We start from the raw sequence: 23,470 nt of genomic DNA on the forward strand, positions 1-23,470 counted from the left end.
TACCTCATTTCCTTTGAACTCTAAAATTACACAAACAACGGTCTGTCTCAATCTTTGATCCACTAACACACAAAACCAGGTCAGAGGGGAGTTGTGCAGCCCCTGGGTACAAAACAAAAGGTTGTCTCCACTGCCATCCAAACAGGACAAAGTGCAGGCCTGCTGACTACAGGGAACCCAGCACCGCAGCGCGGTTCTGTTACACTTTGAAGTGCAGCTGCCATCAGGTTAACATGGCTGTCATCACCTTTTCCGGTGAGGCTGGGCCCTGGGTTCTCTGTCTGGGATAAGAGGGACTTGTTTAGAGCACACAGGTATGGGGGGCTCGGCCCTTGGCCCCTTTGCAGCTTTGCCTTGTTTTTGGTTTGACAACCAAGGGATGCCTTCTGTGTGGCAAGTCTTGGAGACAAATTCTTTGAGAGGAAAGGAACCGTGACACAAATGATAAGGGGCTCTCTGAGACTCAGGCAAGGCCATTTGACCTCATTAAACATGCTCATATGGGCACACAAAACACACACATCCTGTTAAATACCAAGCTCAATGTTATCTTTCTTAAAAATTTCAAGTATTTACTTTCCAGCTATAGATTTTCCAATTCTAGCCAATAGGGTGGTGGAGGTGTGATCTAGGGCGGGAATGGAAGAATTTCAGGCCAAACTATTCCAGAAGTTCCCACCTTTTGCCCAGATGCTCTGCTCCCAGGGGCCCTTGCAAGGAACACCTTATGAAAATGAAAGGGAAGATCCATTCTGGTTTTGATTAGACAGCAATGAGGTACGGTTTGGTTTTATTAGATATAAGGAATTATTGATTCAAGTCAGAAGCAGCACAATTACTGCCATATTAGAAGGATTAATACCCAACAGTCCAGACCATGACTTGACCGGAGGCCTTCGCCAATGGCTCCTGGTACCAACTTAATCTGGGGCCTCTATTCTCGGACAGGCCCGTCCAATCTTCATGCCTCGGAAGAGTCCTTGGAAGAGATCTACCACCAAGGTCATCCCTTCCAGCACCTAACTCTTCTGTCTGCTAGAAAATACCAACTAGACTGTTCCTAAAAGGACAGCGCTTATCTTAGCCATGTGTCAAGGAAGCCAGGCTAGACCCGGAAGGATCTCAGTCTTGTGTTTATCTGTTGGGAGGCAGAACACAAATCTCAGTAAAGATCTTCTCTCTTCAACTATTCACCAGAGATACTGAAAGCAATGAAAAAATAATATGCAAACCACCCTTTACCCCACAGGCTTGCAAACTCATATGTCCTTCAGGATCAGGCAGGTGGCTTACGTGAGTGAAGTGCAGTGGATGAGGGGCAGTGTAGATGGCTGGGAGGGGGCCTCCAATCAGGGGAGGGGGTTGCAGCAAACTGGAGATGATGGCATTGCCCATCCTCCACCCTAGAAAACTAGCTTTTTTATGTGCAATCTCTCAAGTCTCAAATATTGTTAACAAATACGAAAGATTTTTGAACGCAGCAGAGGCGGGGTGCCTTGGAACTTCTGCCTTAGATAACTTCCTAACTTAATAAAAGCTCCCTCCCCCCCACCAAACAACAAAACTCCAACCCAATTATTACAAAGAAATTAACAGAGAAATAGAAAAATATAGCAGCTTCAAAAATACCAGTCTCCCCATGTTAAAACAAAATCAAAAGTTAATTCATTGAGTTCATTCTTGCGGAGAAGGAGGTCAGCTGGGTCCACTTATCGGTGAGACAGCCTTGCATTATTAAAATGACACCTGCTGTTAACCAAGCCCCAAATAAGATGTCACCCTGTCTGCTCTTACACTATCCCCATGAGGCAGAGAGGGGTTGAATTAGGCTGATTATGAAGAATAAATTGAAGCATAGAGCCAGAAGGGACCCTCCTTGATCTCATACAGACCCTCAACCCCAATTCCACATTTTGGTACCAGAAATGGAAACCAAAATAACTACTGGAAGTCATGCAGCATCTTGCAGAACGCTGGGTAGAAACCTGCCCAACAGCACGTCTGCTGAGCAAACCGTGCACGAATGAATGAATTCAGCTACTTTGCTTAGATAGCGCTTCCTACCACGGAAAATCAGGAGATGCGCTTGCCACTCCAAAGACTGTATTAACTCCAGGGGCAGGCAAGGAAGGCAATGGAGGTAATGCAGAGCTCCTTCTACAAGTGAACGGATGGCTTTCCTGGCTTTTAAGGGAACATCATTGACCCTGTCTGACTCATAAACAGAGAAAAAATGATTCAGGAACTTGGCACCTCTGGGCTGGGTTTGCTTTGACCTTGGACAAGGGCCTGAGATCAAGAGAAAGTCCCATGTCTTTATTCCTACCTTTCCTTGTTTGGTGCTGTGGGCCATTCCTAGCATTCTTATTCTCAAAGGCTTTGGCACAGATCAATGTCAACATGAGGAAGAGAGAGGGCATGCAAAGTACTCGGATGTCTTGTCTCTGGCCCAATAGGCCCCCAGGGCAGCAATGCAGTCTTTATTTTGGCTTGCTCTGGGAGCCAGGGTCTTGGGAAGCCCAACCCTCTCTGCTCCAGGGGACTCTTCCTAGAATTTCACAGGGAGAAGGGATTGGCTCATCCAGAGTTTCTCAAGGTTGCCATGATGAGCAATTTGGATGGAACAATAATTGGCTGTTTGAGATTGTCCTGTACGTTGTAAAATAACCACTAAGTGCCAAGGGCACCTCATAGTTACAGTAACCCTCCCAACACACACACACACACACACACACACACACACACACACACACACACACTCAAAGTTTCCAATGCTGCCTGGAGCAGCAGCCTGGCCCTTGGGTGAGAGCCCCTGGGCTGGTAGTCCCCTCATGTATTTGAGAAACAGAAGCCACAAAGGTTCAGTGACATGTCTAAGACCACTCCCCCCAGATCTGATGACTTCTGGTCCAGAGTTCTTTCCAGTCGCACTTGAAATGATGGATGCTCATGCAAACACACCACAGGCTGCCACAGCACCACAGAGCCTCAAAGGAGACAGCCATCTGTCCCAATGGTACAGAGAAACTGAGGTACAGAAAGAACAAATAACCTCACTGTGATCAGAGATTGAGCAAATTATGAGGTGGGGGCAGGTTCCAGGAAAATAAGTTTTCCCAGCTGGCTCAATGCGGCAGCCCCCTGGCAGCAGGGGCCTTTGTGGTTACCACCATTCCAAGGTCACCATGGAGGCAAGGGGGCTCAGTGAGAAGGCGCCAGTCCCCAGAGTGCAGGTTCGAGCCCAGGCAGTCCGGGTGTCCGGCCTTCATCTTGAGTCTGCAGCGGGCTCAGCCGGAGCGTGGACAAATCCATCACAGGCTCTCAGCCCCTTTCTGGGGTCCTCACAGTCTCCATTGGGAAACACGTCTGTCAGGGCCAGCTCCTCCTCAGGGTCCTGGAGGTGATCTGGAACACAAGAGCAGGAACCACCCAATCAGAAGGTCAAGTTTGGGAGTGAATAAGCTAGGAGTGAAAGGGAGAGAGTTGGCTTCAGCAAATATCTACTTAAAAACCACAGTGAAATACATATCAAAAACCTTAAAAATGTACATACCCTTTGACCCATGAATTCCACTTCTAGGATTTTATCCTATGGAGATAATTAGGGATAATTAGTGGAGCTGCTGCGGCCGTCTTGCTACCAACCCAAGGATGAAACAAGAGTGAGGGCAACCCAGCGGAGAGAAGGAAAGAATCTGGGCCCCTGAATCGACCAGCTCTGAAGCTGACTCTACCACTAGACCGTCTTTTAGGTGAGATACTGAATGCCTGTGCTGCTATGCTTGCTTTCTCTGCCTGCAGCTGAAAGCAAACATACCGATTAGATGTGCAACCACGGGATGGGGTAACCATGGCTCACCCACAGGATGGGATTCGGGCATTAAAAATGATGCACGGGGCGGGTGCCTGGGTGGCTCAGTCAGCTGAGCATCTGACTTCAACTCAGGTCACGATCTCACGGTTCGTGAGTTCGAGCCCAGTCGGGCTCGCCACTGTCAGCGCAGAGCCTGCTTGGGATTCTCTCTCCCCCTCTCTCTCTGCCCTTGCCACTCCCCTGCGTGCACACATGTGCACGCTCTCTCTCTCAACAGAAATAAATAAACCTTAAAAAAAAGATACATAAAATTCCATAGAACTAACCCCCCCCCCACACACACACACACAAATACAAGTAAAACTGGGGAACTCTGAGGAGGATCTGTGGATTGTTTCAATGTCAATATCCCAGTGGTAATATTATCCGATAGTTTCACACAAGATGTTACCATTGGGGGAAACTGGGCCAAGTACACAGGATCTCTTTGTATGATTTCTTACAACTGCATGTGAATCTACAATTACACACTATCCCCTCAAAAGAGAAAAGATATCGTTGATATGCAATCATTGCCGTGGAATACTGCAGCCACCATATGTTATTGTGAAGGAAGCTGATTGCAAAACAGTATGTATAAATGTCTGTCTGTATAATCCTACATTTATTATATATGTTATATCATTGCCTACACATAGTCCATGAGTGCAATTTTCATTTTAATACATTTGCTTCTACTTGAGATTAAATAATTTGTTATATGCTACAGAGACACCTGGGTGGCTCAGTCAGTTAAACATCGACTCTTGGTTTCGGCTCAGGTCATGATCTTGCGGTTTGTGGGTTTGAGCCCCACATCAGGCTCTGTACTCTCAGCACAGAGCTTTCTTGGGATTCTCTCTCTCCCTTTCTCTCTGCTCCTCCCTCCCTCTCTCTCTCAAAATAAATAAATATACTTAAAAAAAAAAAAAAGAAGAGCATGTGACTCTTGATCTTAGAGTCATAAGTTTGAATACCAAGTGGGGTGTAGAGATTACTTAACCAAACAGAACTTAAAAAAATTTGTTGGGATGCCTGGGTGGCTCAGTCAGTTGAGCATCCAACTCTTGATTTCACCTTAGGTCATGAACCCAGGGTCGTGGGATCGAGCCCTGCATCAGACTCTGGAATGAGCGTGGAGGCTGCTTGAGATTCTCTCTCTCTCTCTCTCTCTCTCTCTCTCTCTCTCTCTCTCTCGCCCTCCTCTACCCATGCACATGCTGTGCGTGCTTTCTCTCAAAAATAAAAATAATAAATTGAAAAACACTAAAAAAATTTGTTATATGCTACAGAGGGGGAAGTTATACAAGATCTATGTAAAATTGTTTTGGATTCCTTTGCTTTATTATTTTTTTCCTTTGGTTCCCAAAAATATCCAAAATGATGATTGAAAAGTTGAAGTGAACATTTTTGTAATTAAATGTTTTAAATATCTGATGCATTTTGCAGATGATGCATATATTATATAGAAGTATATTTATTAAAATTTCTATACCACAAGTGGATCAATGAATAGAATGGTCTACACCAAAATGCAGATTATAGTTACTTTTAAGTGGCAGAATTAAGCAAATGACTTAAATACTTGTTTTGCTTTTTCAATTTTTTTTGAGCTTTCACCTGTGATAGGCAGAATTCTAAGATGACCCTTAAGATTTCCATTCTTTGGTGTATCCATCCTGAATAATCCCCTTCTCTGAGTGTGGGTGGGACCTGTGAATCCCTTGATTAGGGTACCGTATATGACAAAGGTGACATTTGATGATTAAGTGACATAACAGGAGACTAGAAAGTCTCCTGCTAATTGAAGAAGCAATTGTTGTGTTGAGAGATGTGTAGAGGTGTGACTGTCAGAGCAGAGAACAGCCCCAGCTAACAGCCACCAACAAGGCAGGGGCCTCAGTCCTACAGCAGCAAAGAAGTGAATTCTGTCCACAACGAAGTGAGCTTGAAGGACTCGGGCTCCAGAAAGGACTGCAGCCCGGCAGACACTCTGATGCAGCTTTATGAGACCCTGAACGGAAGGCCCAGCTAAGCCCTGCTCAGGCTTAACCCATGGAAATCAAGAAGAATTCATGGGCATTGTGTTAAGCCACTAAGTTTATGGTAACTTGTTACGTGCCAGTAGAAGGCTGATACCTCACCTTCTGATTTTTGATTTGATTTATGATTTTTTTTGAACATAAAGAACATTTGCCCCCGGGGGCGCCTGGGTGGCTCAGTCAGTTAAGCGTCCCACTTTGGCTCAGGTCATGATCTCACGTTCGTGAGTTCGAGCCCCACATATAGGGGCTCTCCGCTGACGGTGCGGAGCCCGCTTCGGATCCTCTGTCCCCTTCTCCCTCAGCCCCTCCTTCGCTCTCAAAAATAAATAAACATTAAAAAAATTCTTTAAAAAGTAAATAAAACATTGCCCGTTTCTGTAACAGAGCTGTACTGTTCAGTACACTTTGGGGGTGCAGGCCACATACATTCGGCTGGTTACAACTTAACTCCCCCGGTACTTCTTGTCTCTGTCACAACAGCCTCAATGCCTACAGAGTGCTTCTGGGGACTTCGCAGGACTTTCTTCCCTCCCCTTCTCCTATTAGTGGCCTGATGATCCTACCCTAAAAATGGCTTCAGGCTGAGTTCCTTCCTCTCCGTTCCCAAACTGCCAGCATTGGGTCCAGGCTGCCCATTGTTCCTCCTAGGACCGGGCGGTCCCCTGCTAACTGGTTCTGCCTCTTGTCTCTCCCTGCTCCGCAGTCTGCCACCTCTCCCAAACACCTCTAATCTGGACACCCCCGCTCAGAATGACCAGCGGCTCACTATTCCCCAGACACTTGGGTCCAGGGTCCCAATTTGATCTAAACTCTCCTCTTCAGCCTTAGCCCTAACCAGTCTCCCATACCTCACCCCCAGTTCTCCCGACAAGGGACTCCTTTTTGGAGCATGACATCATGCCGTCAAGCCTTCGTTCACAGTACTTCCTCTGTAAGTCTTACCATTTCCGCCTGGGACGATCTCCAACCCCTAGCTGCCTGGTCACTCGTTCCTGATACTCCCCGGATCCTCAGGGGAGATGGAATGCGTCTGGCTCCAAGTGCCCCGCTATGGACCTGGCAGGCACCTGCAGGGCAGCCCTGCCCACACCAACTGCCTTCATTAGTCAGAGACCCACGGGGCTAGAGCCCTGCTGGGGAGCCTGTGTGCCTCGCCCAGTGGCAGGGGCACCTCACATCACTCACCTCCACGCCCCGCACATGGCGGGTGCTCCATGGATGTTGGTCCACTCTATCCCTCAGGTCCCTGTGAGCACATGACCATTCCCATAATCCCAAGCACCTGGCCCTCAAGGTCCAGAAGGCCAGGAAGGCAGCACACTCACCCTGAGCTGGGTCACTGGGGGAGGTGGCATCTGGGTCCTTCCCCCGGCTCCAGGGACCCCAAGAAAAGCATGCCAGCAGTGCTGGGAGGCCGGGTCTCTCCCAGGCTCCTGCCACTAGAAAGAACACAAAGTCCCAGAGGCAGCAGGTGAGTGTGCTTGACAGGACTGAGAGATTGTCTGTTCAGCAAACCAAGAGCTTCAATCATCAACTGCCCTAGTTTCAACTGTTTGATTAAAAACACAGGGATTTTGATTTATAAAATGGGGTGGACCTTTTATACTTAAAAAATTGAGCCCCCCCCCCACCAAAGATTGCTTTATATATATTATGTTATTTTATCTTTTCAAAACCCTATGATGTGGGTATCGTGCCTGGGAAACCGTGTAACACAACTGCCATGAAACTAACAATTCCATGGCACCAAAGAAAATACTCAAAGAGCAGAAATTCTCCCCCTGGGTTTAGTTCAAACTATTTCTTAATGGGAACAGATTTAATCTCTTTTGATAATTACAATAAAACAATTACATGTTGAGTCTAGTTTCCTTATTATATAGTAGCACCTCAGTCCCAGAGAGTCCCAACTCTCTGGAGAAAGCCAATTGGGACACAAAATGTCCTGTTCATAAATCCTTACTCGGGATCTATTTACTCTTAATTTGTACCCTCTCCTAACGAGACGGGATGCTTAGTTGGATTAGGATTTGAACTAAACATAAACTAGGTAAAAGGTCACTGCCAAAAGGCAGGCAACCCGAAAGTGTAATAACCATCAGGCAGGGAGGAAACAGACTGGAAAACTTTAAAAAGCCAGACCCAGCTGCCAGCAAAACCGTAGCAAAGGAAGCCATGGTGCCACCCACTGCAAGAACCCTGAAGAAACCAGGGGACAATGAGTTACAACCACACTCATGACTTTTGGTCATGAAAGGTTTCATTGTTGTTTAGTATGTTTTTAAAAAAGTAGAAACGAGTTTAAGCAGTAGAGAATGATTCCCTTGCAGAGTGTTAAAATTTCTTAAGTGTTGGGGCACCTGGGTGGCTCAGTTGGTTAAGTGGATGACTTCCGCTCGGGTCATGATTTCGTAGTCTGTGAGTTCGAGCCCTGCGTCGGGCTCTGTGCTGACAGCTCAGATTCTGTGTCTCCCTCTCTCTGACCCTCCCCCGTTTGTGCTCTGTCTCTCTCTGTCTCAAAAATAAATAAACGTTAAAAAAAATTTTTTAAAAAAATTTCTTAAGTGTTGATAGGAGGCAAGGATTCTGCAGGCCAGGCAGGGTGTTGGGAAATGGGAATATAATGTCACTTAGGAGGGAAAGTGACAAAACCACCCGGTTAAGAGTTCTGGGATTTCACTTGCAAATTTACAAGGGGGAGTAGGGAGGGTTGGGGAAGGCTTCCTGGAAGAGGAAGTCCAGTCCCAAAAGATGAGATGGGATTGGTCAGGTGAAGAGGAGGATGGGAAAAATGGCTTTCATTCGAGGCAACTGCATTCAAGGCAACTGTAATGTGTACAAAAACTTAGGAGGCCAGAGCACGCTTGGCTCCGGGGAATTAAAAGTTGCTTCTGGAGAACGGAAGAGGGCTAAGAGACTGAGAACTCAGAATTTTCTAGGCACCAGCTCATTAAGCACAGAATATTTGGTTGTGTAAATTCCCTCCTCTGCCCCATGGGGCCAGGTCAGTGAAGAAGCTGGCATCCACAATCACAATAATAACCCACCTCAGGACATTCCCCACGTCTTTCAGGATACTGCTTGCAGAGTTTCAAATTTAGCTGGCTTGCTCACAGATTCGAGAGAAAAGGGTTGCAGGCATGTGGGGGGAGGTTGGGGCAGGCTCTAAGGCTGAGCTGCACGGCCTTCACCCAGGCAGGCCAGGCTAGCTGGTAGGTCTGTGACATTTGTGCCATCAGAGGTCCCAGGTCTCCTTGCTGGAAAAGGCTCCCCTGCAAGCCTGGCATCTCCCAGTTTCTGGTTAACACACCAGTGCCCAGGGAAGCAGAACACAGTCTCTGTCTTCATTAACTCTTTAGCAAGAAGGGAAGGCTGGAGGGCTTGGGGGGCAGCAGATGCTGGAAAAGTGAGGGTGGGGAGGGATCTGGGAACGCAAAGAACAATCCTGCCACCTCTCAGCTTTGCCGGATCCAGCTACACTTAATGTCTGTACTTTAATCCTGAGATACAGAAAAGCTCTTGTTGGTGGAGTAGATTCTGACACTGCCCCCAGCGTCGTCACCCAGGCTGGGAAAAGCCCCTCACTCCCCTCCTCCCACTTCAGGAGAACATAGAAACACAGCAGTGGGTGCGCACAGAGTGGGTAGCCAAGGAGGATTAGAAAATTCTGGGCCCTCAGTCCCTCACACCCTGTCCCCCTACCTCCAAGTCTTGGCGTCTATTCCTTTCCTTATTCCTATGATAAGCCCCTGGCGCTTCTGCACCGAGCCTCCCCGTCCCCGTCGCATCTCTAGCTGCACAGCGTCCTAGAAGCTCCGCGCACCGCCAAGCCCTTGGTCCCGGGTCTGTTCCCCTCCCCACCTTTAAACTTGGGCATCCTGAGGCTTTCTCACCTCCTCTCCCTCCCCCCAGCTCCCAGCCCAATCCAGTCTTCTCTCCACCAACTTCCCCTGCCTTGAGCTTGCCCGCTCGGCTTTTCCAAGCCCTCCTGCATCTCTAAGGCTCTCTGGATCCTTCCGGAACAGACTGGACCCGGTGCCCAGGGCCCACTGCGCTAGCTGGAAGACCTAGTGCTAGGACCTCCCCTCTCTCCCGGCCTCAGTTTACTGTGGTGCACCAGGAGGGAAGCCGGCCTAAAGAGTTCCAACTTGGGGGGGTCTTCCCCCCCCCCCCCCGACGCCGCCCGCCCGCCCGCTCCCGGGCCTCGTAGTCTCACCTGCACGCGCGGGCCCCGCAGCTTGCAGCGCTCTGCAGGCGGCCGCCTGGACGGCCAAGCTGGAGGCCGGGTGGCCGGGGCGGTAGGCGGCCGCCTGCACCGGGCCCCCCGCCTGGCGGCCGAACACCGCGCGCAGGAGCGCCTCCAGGAGCCGCAGCCCCGGCGCCACCGCGTCCTCGGGCCCGGCCTCGGCCACCAGCACCCCGACCAGCGCCGCGCCGGCCCGCCGCCGGCCGCGCACGTCCCGTAGCATCTCCCGCAGGCGGCGCCGCGGCTCGCGGGCGGTCAGCGAGGACGCGCGGCACAGCACGAAGACGAGCGGCGAGCGGATGGCGCGCGCCGCCGCCGTCCCGGGCGGCCTCTGCGCCCCCGGCGCCCCGGCCCCCGGCGCCCCGGGCCCCGCGCCGCCGGGCTTGCCCGCGCCTGGCTCCGGCGGGAACACGGCCCGGGCGAAGTCCCGCAGCAGTGCGCGGCTCTGCTCGCGCTCCCACAGCTCGCCCACCAGCAGCACCTGCCCGCGGCCGCCCGCCGCCTCCACCAGCGCCTGGAAGGACGGCTCGGCCGGGCGCGGGGGCCGCGCCGCCAGCTCCTCCAGCTCGCGCTCCATGCTCGCCGCCGCGCGTCCTCTGCGGCCGCCGGGGCCAGGGCGCGCCAGAAGCGCCCCTCTCCAGGCGCCGGCGCCCGGGCCCAGTAGGACACGCCCCCGAGGGCCAAGCTCCGCCCGACCCCCGGCCCGCGGGCCGCGTTTTCCTTGCCGCAGCCGGCTGCTGGGGGGGGAGGGGGGGGAGGGGGGCGCGGCTGGGGCTCTCCCCCCAGGGCTCTAAGGGCGGCTCCTCCCGCAGTGTCTGTGGCAACGCGGGGACACCGAGCCGGCCGGCCGTGTATCCAGGCACCGATTCATCCATCCATTCAACAAACACAAACTGAGCACATACTAGGAACAGGGCAGCCGAGGGTGAAGGAAGACCGAAAATTATGTGAACAAATACACCTTCACAAGTTAGATCGGTTTGAGACCTGGAACAGATACTTCTTTTTTTCCCCCCTAATGTGTATTTTTATTTATTTTGAGAGAGAGAGAGAGAGAGAGAGAGAGAGAGAGACAGAAAGAGAGAAAGAGGGAGAGAGAGAGAATCCCAAGAAGGTTCCACACTGTCAGTGTGGAGCTTGATTCCAGGCTCCGTCCCCTGGCCATGAGATCATCACCTGAGCCTGACAATTAACCTTCCTCTAACTATGCCGCTTTAGAGTTGATGGAGGGGTGGAGGGGGGGGGGGGCACCAGAGACGGAAAGCAGACAATGGGGTAGGGAGGTGAGAAAAGAATGGAAAGGGGGATTTCTTCTCTTCTGTTACTTAACTCACCTTTTGGGTCTTAGCATTTAACAAAAGCTAATTGAGGGTTCATTATTGCAACAAATACTTATCGTCCACAGGGCAGTGCCCCAGGTGCTGGGGGGGAAGGAGGTGAAAACTAAGAAGGCCGACAGCTTTACTCCCCTACTCCCCGTGGAGCAGAAAGCTTAAGAAGGCAGATATGGGCACTGACGGTGCTGTGATCTGGGCAGGGGCAGTGGTGGTTTATGGGGTGACAAGGGGATGTCAGTAGGCCAAGTTAGAAGCAGGGGTGCATTTACTTTCATTCTAAGGGTCTAGGTCAGCTTCGTCCAATGGAACATTCTTTGATGATGGCAATATTTTATATGATCCGTACTGTCCAATGCAGTAGTCACAAGCCACATGTGGCTGTTATTAGCAACTGAGAAGCTGAATTTTACATTTTATCTCGTTTTAATGAAATGTAAATAGCTGCACGAGGTTAATGGCTGTGGCAGTGGACAGTGCTTTACTTCCGATGACTCTCTTTCGGTCACTAGCATATTCATGCTCAGCTCTCTCCTTCACCATATAACCCCCAATGTGCTCTTCAGTTACCCTATTTCCTGCCGCCCCCCATAATTATACTGAAATATCTCCTCCCAGAGAAATTGTATGTCCATTCAATAAAACACACCTTTTTTGAGCACCTACTGTGTGCAAGCAGTGGGAATTTGAAGATGTGCAAGCAGCCCTGCCCTAAGTCGAAATTATTCAGCAGTTGTTTTAGCCAGTGCTTGGAGTAAGGACCCCATATCTTTGTTGTGAGCCTAGTTCATAGAAAGCTCTTCTCATTGTGTACGGTCTTTGTTCAGGGCACAGATCCAGGGGCTTGGGTGGGAAAAGCCCAAGATTTGGAAGCCCTGAGCCAGAAGCAGAGTTGGGTTCCAGCACCAGCTCAGTGATTCAGTCCCTCAACTTGTATGTACTGAGCATCTCTGCCGTGTATTGTGCCCGGTGCTGGGGAGACAGCTTACCCTACTGGATAGGCTGTTCTAGTGGGGACTTGTAGAGAGAGAGAGAGAGAGAGAAAACAATACATGCATAAATAATAGCTTCAGATGGTGATCGGTGCTATGAGAAAAGTAATGCAGAGCTGACAAAAGGGTCACGTACTTGAGATGCTGGCCTCTTCCTGTGAATACAATCCTGAAGATGCCACAGAAACAAGAGGGGGGTTGATGAGGATTAAGAAAGCAACGCACAAACCATGAGAACTTCTCCCCGCCCCTCCCACCCCCCAATCCTACCTCCTTGGAGGCACCAGGTGGTTGGGTCATGGAGGGTGGGAAGGAAACAGCAATCCCTTGCAGGTAAGGACTGGGGGCCCTAGAAGGGGGTAGGATGAGTGAATGTCTCACAACATGTACTTTTCTCTGCCCGCATCGGCTTGGATGGATCGTTGCCCAGCCCCAGCCCCACAGTTATCGCCATCACTGCCCTGGCGCTCTGAGGCAGAAAATAGTTGTGCTAGCCAGGAATGGTAACATCAGGCTGGAGTCGGAAGCATAGCATAACCGGACCTGGCAGCCCCTCGAAGTCCAGGCCCTTCTTCCCCCTGCCTGGGTCAGGGCATTCCACTCACATGACCTAGCTCATGAAAAGAGTAGCGGCCAAGGGAGAGTGCCTAGAAGTCCCTTGAGCAAGGTGCCTGGTAAGGGTCAGAGGGGGGTCTGAGGGACCTAGAGGTAGCCCAGTCTACACTGTAATGCCAGAGGCAATTCCCTTGTCCTCACCGCCACCCTCCCTTCTTTGAGCTCCCCAGGAGGGATACAAGGTAGAATTTAGGCTTTTGCCTCTTCCAGGGTAGCTGATATCCAGGTGAGTATCAATCACTGGGAAAACTAATCAGATTTAATTAAGACATGAATTACGATTCATTTCAGCTACTAATAACACAGACTCCAAATAACAGCTACTGATAATACAGACTCCAAACACAATGAAAGTTTATTTTTTCCCTTTTGTAGAAGTGCGGGGGGTGGACCGCTCATGGCCGACATAGTAGCTTTGTATCACTAGTTCTTGAGGACTCAGGTTTCAATCCAGATCACTATTCCCCCATCTCATCTTCATAATCCAAGCTAGCAGCGTCCGCGCCAGCCATCACATCTGTATTCCAGGCACCTGGATAGCAGAGGGCTGAGGAAGGAACAAACATCAGATTGACTTCAGATTTCTTCACAACACCACTGCATTTAAGATGATAGTTGAATAATACTTTTAAAGTATCAAAGAGAAAGAACTTCGAACCTAGATTTTAGATTTCTAGCTAAATTATCAGATATTTAAAGGGTCGGAAGTTTTCTCGCAAATAGCCACCCTTTGAAAACACTGTTAGAGGAAGCACTCCAACAAGAAAAGAAATAAATACAGGGATGCTCAACAATACTGAGTAAGAGGGATTAAATCATTTGCTTAAATCACTCTTGTCTGAGTAAATGGTACAGTGCAGGGCCAGCGAAGCACAGCCTGGGTGCATAGAAATGCAGAGGCGACAGCCTGTGGGAGTCCTACCTAGGGAATAGACAGGTAATGGACCCCAGCGAGGTCACTTCTTTGAGGAAGAGAGGAAGACACAGCAGCTGACTAGAGCATTGCTCTTATTTTTGGACTGTCTTGCCAGGCTTGTCTAAAACCAACATGCTCTGCCGCGAGCCATTTATTCTATTTATTCTTCGGCTTTAAACTTCCAGGTAACAATTCCAAGCCTTCCAGAGGTGGGATGGAGAATGAATCAGAGAAGGGGTGGGTGTTAAACAAAGGTCAGAGTCCAGGGCCAGTGAAGTTTATCTTTACCTGCGCTATTTACATGGCGAAGGTTCAGGGATTAAATTAACAGGAAACTACAAAGACCTTAAAAAAAAAAAAAAAGGCAGGAAGCCAAGATTATTTTTCCCTCCTCTGTGTCCATGCCCTCGACAATATCATGAAACAAATAGGCTTTTTCTGATTTCTCTGGTTTTCAATGAAGATGTAGAGTGAAACTGGGATTTCTGGAACAATTTGCTTCCTCATGGTCCCTCAAGCAGAACTTGGTAGGAAGAGTGACAGAAAAGTGTTGATTTGGAGAAAAAGGAGTGATTTTGGTCTGGTTTCGGGTACCTCCTTTCTCCTCTAGTCTCCCGATCTTTCAGGCTATCTTTCCTTCTTCCTTCCCTCAACCCCTCCCTCCTTCCCCTCCCCATCCTTCTCGCCCCACTCTACCCTACCCCTCAACCCTTCTCTCGTCCCCCTCCCCATCCTGCTCCCCATCCTCCTCCCCCTTCCCCTCCCCCTCCTTCCCTTCTCCTTCTACCCACTCCTCCTTCCCCTCCTCTCCTCTCTTCCCCTGTCCCTAAGTCTTTTTTCCTTCCCCACTGGTCTTCCTTTACATCTTTCCTTCCTTTCTCTTCACCCATGAAACAGTTGTTTTCGGAGCTCCAAGGAAAGTGGGGCCTGGGGAGAGTGTATGGGCTCCTGGGGATCCCAGTAGAGGGAGAAAGATCTTCAATGTGAGGAAGACCGTGAAGGGGAAAGAAGTTGGAGGAGACCCCGGGACTCAGAGAGGACCAAGGCTGGAGCCAGAAAGGTTTCAAGACTGCGTCTGATGGGGGCGCTGTGGGCCCGACAGTGGAGCAGCCCCTGTGCTGGTCCCCTGCCGCATGACCACGAGGGCACCCCTGTGCTAGGACTTCATTTCCTTGTTGTCGAGGTGCAACGTTTTCCTTTCTTCCTTTCTGGGTTCTTTGGCTGGTCTGATGACGAAATTTACATAAGGCAGGTTAGCGGGAGAAAAAGAAATTTAATTACATCCTTATGGGAGGCAATTGAGGCTCACTTGTTGTCCTGAGCTGAGGAAAGGGATAGGGGCCTGGGGCTCCAAAGGGCAGGAGGGCAACTCACAGGACGATGAGAAGGCAAAAGTCTGGTAATCAGATGTTGGCCCTACCATGCAGGTGAGTCTCTCAGATAAAAAAAAAATTAAAAAAAAAAAAATATATATGGTAATGATTCTCTTTCTGGGCCAAGTCCCCAATCTAAATTCTTCTAGGCAGTTAAAGGAGAGGTAAAAATCTTTTCCTGAACATTTTGGGTCTTGATTGCCTTCAGCTCAAATAGTCCACATGCCAAAGTGGCATTTTTGGGTGAGGTATTCTGTTCCCTTTCAGCGTCTACCTGACCAGGGCTGGTTCCTGTCAGGGCACTGGGGATGTAGATCTCTGTGACGGCTCATGCTCCTATGAGGGTCAAGCGTCTCAGTTTTACTTGAACTTTAGGTAAGTGAGGGTCTAATGAAGGTCTGTTAAGAAGGCCGGGCAGAAAGACCCTAGCTCTAATCCTTACTGCACCCTTGCCGGGCCCAGGACGGGTCAGCGGTGTCAGCAGGGGAGGGGGCAGGCCCCCTGGGCACGTCTACACAGGCTGAGGGCGTGGGGGGCAGGAAGGCGATCCCCCATCCTCAGAAATGCGTACTCAGCCGGTGCCTGAGCATTCTACCCGCCCCCACCCATCCCCCTCCGAGGCGTGCACTAGGAGACCTGGGAGTCACAGCTGAAAGAGCATCCATGCAAGAGCGGGGACACCCGCCAGCTCTGCCTGGCAGCCGGGAGCAGGTGACAAGCTTGCCTGAGCATCGCCAGCGTGTCTGCAGCTTCAGCCCGGCAGAATGTTGGCAAAATGCAGCTTCAGCATGCAATCCCAGGGAGGCCGTCTGCACCTGCTGCCCTGGCCTTGGCCTCAAGGTGACTTCACGAGGATCTGCCTATGTCTGAGCCTCCGGCACAGCGCGGAGGGGAGCAGCAGCTGACCTGTCCTGCAGTGGCGTGGGGTGACCTCGAAGCCACTCAACGTGGTCCTCCTTTAAAATCCCCCTGGCCAGGTCAAGTTAGAGTTTGAGCAGGAGTCTCCCAAGATCCAACCTCGCAGGAGAATGGCACTGGCCGGTAGTGGCCAGGAAGTGGCTGCGGTCTCCAAGAGCCGAATGGGGCCTTTATCTCCTCCAGGATATGAATGTACCAACCTCACTCCAGCTGGCACTTAGTTGTCAGGCCTCTGGAAGTTAGAGTGGAACTGGGGGGGGGGTTATCACAGGACACATTCCTCTTCCTCTGCCAGGGTTCAACACGCGCACCCGTTTATAGACAATCAAGTACAATGTCAGCTGTGTCCATGGGGTGGACCTGAGGGATAGCGCTCCCCATGCACTTCCTGCCCCTGTCTCATTCTGTGCCCCTTCTGCAGCTCCTTAGTGCCCTCGCTGATGAGCTATAGGAAGCGTGTGTATTTTGGGGACACGTGCAGTGGGCGACTTCATGACCACTCTTCACAGGGTGCCTGGCGTAGGACCAGAAAACCATTAAATATTAATCTCATGATAACTTTATTTGCTCAACCAGCTCCCGGCCAGCACCTCTCCTGCCCAGAGAGATGCGTTGAGGATTCAGTCAGGATGGACTCCGTGAGTGCACGAAAACACGGGTTTCATTGCCAAATCTGTATGTTGAATGTGGCTCCACGGCTCAGAAAGCTTCTGCGATTTCTGGCTTGGAGACTGCTCAGCTCACCAATTTCGGGTTGTGCTGGGCAAAGTTGATGGGGGTGTTGCCGCTGACACGATAGTGGCATGACACTGGTGGGACAGGTGAAACCCTCACCTCACAGCTTTAGAAGAAGCCTCTTCTCACTTATCATTGGCAGCAGAAGCTGTGGTTGCCAATAGAACCTTCTGTGATGATGAAGATACTTTATGTCTTTACTGTCCAGTCTGGTAGCCACTGGCCACAGTGACTGTTGAACACCTGAAATATGGCTGGTGTGACTCGATTCAAATTTTTATTTAATTTCAATTATTTTTAGGTTAAATTTAAGTAGCCACAGGTAGTCAGGGGCTATCGTATTGGGCAGATCTAGAGGTATGCTTTCATTTTCTTCCAAGGATGATTTCTGTGACTTTATCGACAATTTAGTTTACATTGTTTTTCAACATTAGTGACGGCGTGAGGTTACTGGCTGTGGCAAACATTGGTGGTTCCCTACCCGCTGCCACTCCATGCTCACCGAGCTCTGACTTTGTTACAAAGGGCCAGGGGTTGAATCACTGGTAGATTAAGCCACCTATGATACTCCCGCCCCTCTTTGCCAGTGATTGGTCTTGGGGTGGGTTTGTGACTCAGTTCTAGCCAGTCCAACACAAGAGGAAGTCCCCTGGAGAGACTTCTGGGAAAGATTTTCTTTCCCAACCAAGGAAGGTGAATAACCCCTTTGAGCCCATCATTTTTCCATCTTGTTTGGGACACTGTTATGTGGATTTGATATTTGGACCCGGGACAGCCAACTTGTCATTGTGAGGGAAAGGCCAAGACAATCAATATCTTTCTTTGAACTGTTGATAATATTTGGGGAAACTCAGTGAACCCATGTCCTGTGAGAGCTTCTAAGGCTCACCTTAGTCTAAGCACAGTATCATCAATGAGGTGGACCGACATGGTGTTCCATAGGGCAGTGAGATGGTCAAGGTCATTCCAGCACAAAGTCTAGAAGCAAGATGGAGGGGACTCGCCGTTGTCCACTCCTGTCCCACACTTTCTTCGGCACTGGCCAAATGGGAGAATTGTATAGGACTGAGAGAGTAATCATCCCCCTGTACACGCATGCACACACACACACACACACACACACACACACACACACACACATTCACAGTGATACTAACGGCTGTACTACCTTCTGGGCTTGGTCTTCCTCCAGATTTGCCGTTTGTTGGGTGGCAGTGGGGGGACTCCAAGGGCTTCTCCTCTGCCCTTCCTGTCATAATAGCCCTTACTTTTGGGTCAGAGAACCAATGCGAGGGTTCTGCCTGAGGTTTAAGGCATCTGTTTCAATCCTACACCCAGGCTTTGGAGAAGTAATGGGCTCAGGGTTCCAGCAGCCCTACTATGAGCAGGAACTCAATCAAGTCTCCATTTATCACTCAACTCAGTGGTGTTCTTGTCCCCTGGGATTACTGTTGGCTTGAGCTAGCATCCCAAATCCCCTGAAAGGGGGTATTCATTGTTTTCCTTGGGGCACAGATTCCCTGACACATGGTCAGATCCCCTGTAGGAAAAGCAGGAGTAAGATAGGCAGAATACATTTTTGATGTTATCACATGTTTGTTTTCTTTTCCAAGGGGACCCAGTCTTCATTCAATTCAATGGACTGTGAACTGACACATCAGAGAAGCCACACTGCCACTCTGGGACCTTCTGCTGAAAATAGAGAGGCCATTTTGATGGCAGTGTCCTCTTAGTAACAGCCTGCCTGGGATGCTGGCCCTGACGTTATTGCTGTTGGCCTCTCAGGATTATGCTGTTAGACTCCCAACTCTGCTTCAGCCACTGTGAATATTATCTGATTGACCATAGGGCCTTTCCATCATTCCTTCACAATTCAATTAGGCAGGAACACCTAACTGTCTAGTTTAGGTTACATGATGATGTACTAGTTATAAAGAAGCTGAATGAGAATATTTGATTCCCCTTTGGGTTCCATAAAGAGGAATAGATAAGAACCTTGCCTGCCACCTGTCCTAGAGGCTGGGCAGCCAAAATACTGGTGATTTTTATCTTCACTTATTCCTTTTCTTTCTTTCTCTCTTTCTTCCTTCCTTTTTTTCTTTTTTCTTTATTGAGGTATAGTTGGTATATAACATATTCGTTTCAGGCATTCTACAAATGATTCAATATTTGTATATATTTCAAAATAATCATAATAATTCTATTTAAGATCAGTTACCACACACAGTTACATTTTTTTCTATAATGAGCATTTATTACATGCCTAATTTTTATTGTTCTTTTTAAAAAATATTTGATTTATTTTTTTAAGTAGACTCCTCACCCAATGTGGGGCTCAAACCCATGACCCCAACATCAAGAGTTGCTTGCTCTACCAACTAAACCAGCTAGGTGCCCCTACATGCCTAACTTTTAAAAAGGAGTCTGTCATTTTAAATATTTTTCAGTCAGCCAGTTCCAAAGCTATAATGACTATACATGCTTGAGGCAGGGAGGTGGGGGGTGGGCAGGCATTAAAAATGGTTCTTGGGCTTGGAAAGGTCAGGAATACTAGCCTAAGAATTTGAGGTGTTGGTCATTTGTGTGTGAGGGTAAGACTGAAATGGCCCTGCCTGGGTCCTGCCGGCTGACACCCCCCCCCCCCCCCCCCCGCCCCCCACCGTATGGGTATATCTGGTGACCTCTATTCAGGCTCCTTGACTTTCAGAAGAGGCTGTTAACCCTGCCCCAATCTCAGTTGTCTCTTTAAACATTCAGGTCTGCCCTTAACCAGCAATATAGAATATCAAGGGTCCTTGTCAGATCGGAGCCACAACCTAAAACTCACTCTTGTTTGATACTTAGCAAACATTTGGTTGAATTTAACAACATTTAGAAAGACTTGTCTGAATGGCAGTCACACAGTCATGCATAAGAGCTCTAGTCTTTTTTATTTTTTAATTTTTTTAACACTTATTCATTTTTGAGAGACAGAGACAGTGTGAGTGGGGTAGGGGCAGAGAGGAAGGGAGACACAGAATCTGAAACAGGATCCAGGCTCTGAGCTGACAGCACAGAACCCTATGTGGGGCTCGAACTCACAGACTGAGATCATGCCTTCAGCTGAAGTCAGACGCTTAACCTTAACCGACTAAGCCACCCAGGCGCCCCGAGCTCTAGTCCTTGTTAGCATTTATTTTAGGTTTGAACAATACACTTAGATGATCACGTGCTCTCTGCCCTGGTAGGATTTTTTTTGGTTTGAACCCACATGGAGTCATGCCATTGACTTAAAGAAGGAAGACTGCCAACACCAACCCCACAGCACTCATTGTTTTATTTACAGTAAGGATGTTTTTTAGGGCCTTGTTCACTATATTACATAGGCCCTTTGAATGAAAGCATATGGAAGAAATTCTTTTCTGGTCTTGGAATTAAGCTCCTGATTTGTTTTTGTATCTAATGAACATTGTGAGTGATATGGCTGGCCTTGTTTCTTTCCTTGCATGGGCTGCTAGGAAGCTCAGAGTCAAATTGTGGCCCATATCTAGCAAGCGTAGAGGATTTTCACGGTAAGCATTTTGTGTATTAATTTTATCTCTGGCTTCACAGTATCTCTCCTAACCTGTTTTCCCTTCTTCCTAATGTTTCCTGTGACTTTTTATTTTTAAATGTTTATTTATTTTTGAGAGAGAGAGAGAGAGCACGCACATGAGCGAGGGAGGGGCAGAAAGAGAAGGGGACAAAAGACCTGAAGTGGGCTCTGTGCTGACAGCAGTGAGCTGGATGTGGGGCTCGAACTCACAAACCGTGAGATCATGACCTGAGCAGAAGTTGGATGCTCAACCGACTGAGCCACCCAGGCGCCCCTCCTGTGACTTTTTAAAAAAGCATTTTATTGGTATATTTTGTAAGCAAGCTTAAATGTTTGTTCTTTATTTTTTAGTCAAAGAAAGATAAAAACAAAGATACACACAAAATATTTAAAATTTTATATTTTCACTTGGACCCTTATACTGAACTCTGAGCTATTCTCTAATCTGGGGAGCTCAGGGATCTTATTGGGCCTGAAGTTTTCATTTTAGTCTTTAAGAATAATCATTTTGTCACCACTCCTGCGATCACTGTGGTAGAAAGAATTTTCATCCATTTGCAATCTTTCAAAACTCCTCTTCTGGCTTCTGATGTTTACTTAGTACCTGACACCATCGTTATGAACGCATCTTTATTCTCTGGAGAGCGGAATGGGATTCAGAGACTCGTGTTCTCATTCAGTTTTCTAATCCTCTAACAAGAATTCCAAGCATTTTGCGTTTTTACACTTTTTTTTTTTCCTCTTTGCTGTGGATGTGGGACAAATCCACATCAAAAAATCACTAGTTTGCTTTAGAGGCAATCTTGAGAGACCAATCTGTACTCAGTGAAGTTCAAGTTCCCTCAGCCACCAACACAAACAACAGAAACCTAAAAACAGTGTTTGCGTACAGAGGAATTTATGTATTCATTCTGGGATAAATCTGAGACAGCAGTTACAATCCTCTACTCACCATGTTTTTTGTGGAAACAAAAACAAAACATAAGGACAATGAAAAAGAAAAAGTATCACTCAGTTTCTTATTATTAGCAACTAGGGGATTAGCCTTCCAAGTTTATTTATTTATTTGTTTATTTATTTATTTTAATGTTCATTTATCTCTGAGAGAGACAGAGAGACAGGGCATGGGCAGGGGGTGAGGTGGGTGGAGGGTAGAGAGACAGGGAGACAGAGAATCCGAAGCCAGCTCCAGGCTCCGAGCTGTCAACACAGAGCCTGACACGGGGCTTGAACCCATGAACAGTGAGATCATGACCTGCGCCGAAGTCGAACGCTTAACCACCTGAGCCACCCAGGCGCCCCAGCCTTCCAAGTTTTGAACAAAGTGCTTGTTATAGTCAACAAATATTTATTGAGCACCTACTATGTGTTATGTCCTGGAATATAGCATTGTTCAAAACTAGACACAGTCCCTACTCTGTGCTTCCTATCATGCATCTCACAGCCCATAATACCTTTATGCGAGTGGTTATCCCACAGTACATAGTGTTATCATACCTACTCTTCTCTCTGGACCATATAGTTTAGATACTTTTCCATATCAACACCTATGGACTGACATCATCATTTCAAAACGCCAAATAGTGTTATGTATCTGATTACCATACTTTATTTATTTTGAGAAAGAGAAAGTGAGCTTGAGCGGGGGAAGAGTAGAGAGGCAGAGAGAAAGAGTCCCAAGCTGGCTCCACGCTGCCAGCACAGAGCCTGATGCAGGGCTCAAACCCACAAACTGCGAGGTTGTGACCTGAGCCAAAGCCGGACACTTAACCAATGGAGCCACCCATGTGCTCCTAGCTGTACTCTATTTTAGTCAGTGCCCTCATGTTGTAAACTTCCATGCGATTATAAAAAGCACTTCTGTCCACAACTTGACAGAAAACCTGTGCACTGATGCTTTCAAGATGCTTTTAAGTCATCCTCAGAAGCACCAATGTGGACAAGTGAGCCCACATCACCGGTAATCTTTCTGACTTTTCTAGTTCAATGACTTTGGCTGTACGTTTGGCACATGAAGCCTGACTTGCTCAGGCCTCGCTACCCAGAACTGTTCGGGAGATGATTGAAGAAAGCGTCTGGCTTCCTCCTTACAAGGACCTTCCTTTCTACAATGACAGCATCATCTCATGTTGGTCTCAATGATTGCATTGCCTCGTCACTTCTGGTAGCAGAAGGAGCCGGCTCCCTTTCTATTCATGGCTTGCTTGAGAGCTGGCACTCTCTTCTTGCATTATCCTGCTGCTCACTAAGTGTGTGCCTGCTAGATGAATGCACGAATAAATAGATTCCAGGAGCACAGAATTGGTATGAGTGAGGGACAGACAGTCCACAGGGACGAGGTGACATGTGGGGGTGATGGGCAGGCTTAAACTCAACACTATGGATGAGTTACAGATACATGTTTCAGTTTCTAGAAAAAAAAAACACTAGAAACAACACCAAGAAGATTACCTAAAGAGCTAATAGATGAGATAAGTGGCAGAGTAAATGATACTCAATTCACCTAAAGAGTGGCAGAGAAGGATGAAGAGAGGAAAAACAAACTTGGGGGACAAATAGAAAACTAAACCAAGATTCCAGACTTAAACTTAGCCATGTTAATAGTTACTTATTATCAACAAAGTAAATACTTTTTAAAAACGTTTATTTATTTTAGACAGAGAGAGCATGAGCGGGGGAGGGGGAGGGCAGAGAGAGAGGGACACAGAAGATCCAAAGCAGGCTCCATGCTGAGAGCAGAGAGCCCAATGTGGGGCTCGAACTCACAGACTGTGAGGTCATGACCCGAGCTGAAGTCGGACGCTTAACCGACTGAGCCACCTAGATGCCCCTAAATACTTTTATGTAAAAATCAGTGATTATGAGATTG

The 23,470-nt window shown here is 48.5% G+C and overlaps 1 protein-coding gene across 2 annotated transcripts; it reads right to left on the reverse strand.

The window, feature by feature from the left end:
• Positions 1 to 2,603: 2,603 nt before the first annotated feature.
• Positions 2,604 to 10,746, reverse strand: CC1H2orf72 (chromosome C1 C2orf72 homolog). 2 transcript variants are annotated; one of them, XM_049614715.1, is made up of 4 exons: positions 10,115 to 10,746; positions 7,224 to 7,337; positions 3,554 to 3,589; positions 3,226 to 3,405 (listed from the first exon to the last, which is right to left on the reverse strand). In XM_049614715.1, exons 1-3 carry the CDS (start codon positions 10,719 to 10,721, stop codon positions 3,585 to 3,587), a joined length of 726 nt encoding a protein of 241 aa, XP_049470672.1. In that variant the 5' UTR covers positions 10,722 to 10,746; the 3' UTR covers positions 3,226 to 3,405; positions 3,554 to 3,584. The 2 variants fall into 2 exon arrangements, with proteins under 2 accessions (XP_049470671.1, XP_049470672.1); XM_049614714.1 differs by lacking the exon at positions 3,554 to 3,589 and having other exon boundaries at positions 2,604 to 3,405.
• Between the last annotated feature and the right edge of the window lie 12,724 nt (positions 10,747 to 23,470).

This window comes from Panthera uncia, assembly GCF_023721935.1.
Source record: "Panthera uncia isolate 11264 chromosome C1 unlocalized genomic scaffold, Puncia_PCG_1.0 HiC_scaffold_3, whole genome shotgun sequence".
Taxonomy (NCBI): Eukaryota; Metazoa; Chordata; class Mammalia; order Carnivora; family Felidae; genus Panthera; species Panthera uncia.

Bases quoted from the DNA above. Each gene is read 5' to 3' on its own strand.
- CC1H2orf72 (XM_049614714.1), bottom strand. From the start codon at position 10,721: ATGGAGCGCGAGCTGGAGGAGCTGGCGGCGCGGCCCCCGCGCCCGGCC. The intron at 7,338-10,114 runs GTGAGACTACGA...TGTTCTTTCTAG, and splicing joins TGCGGGGCCCGCGCGTGCAG to TGGCAGGAGCCTGGGAGAGA. The intron at 3,406-7,223 runs GTGAGTGTGCTG...CTTGTGTTCCAG, and splicing joins CCCCAGTGACCCAGCTCAGG to ATCACCTCCAGGACCCTGAG.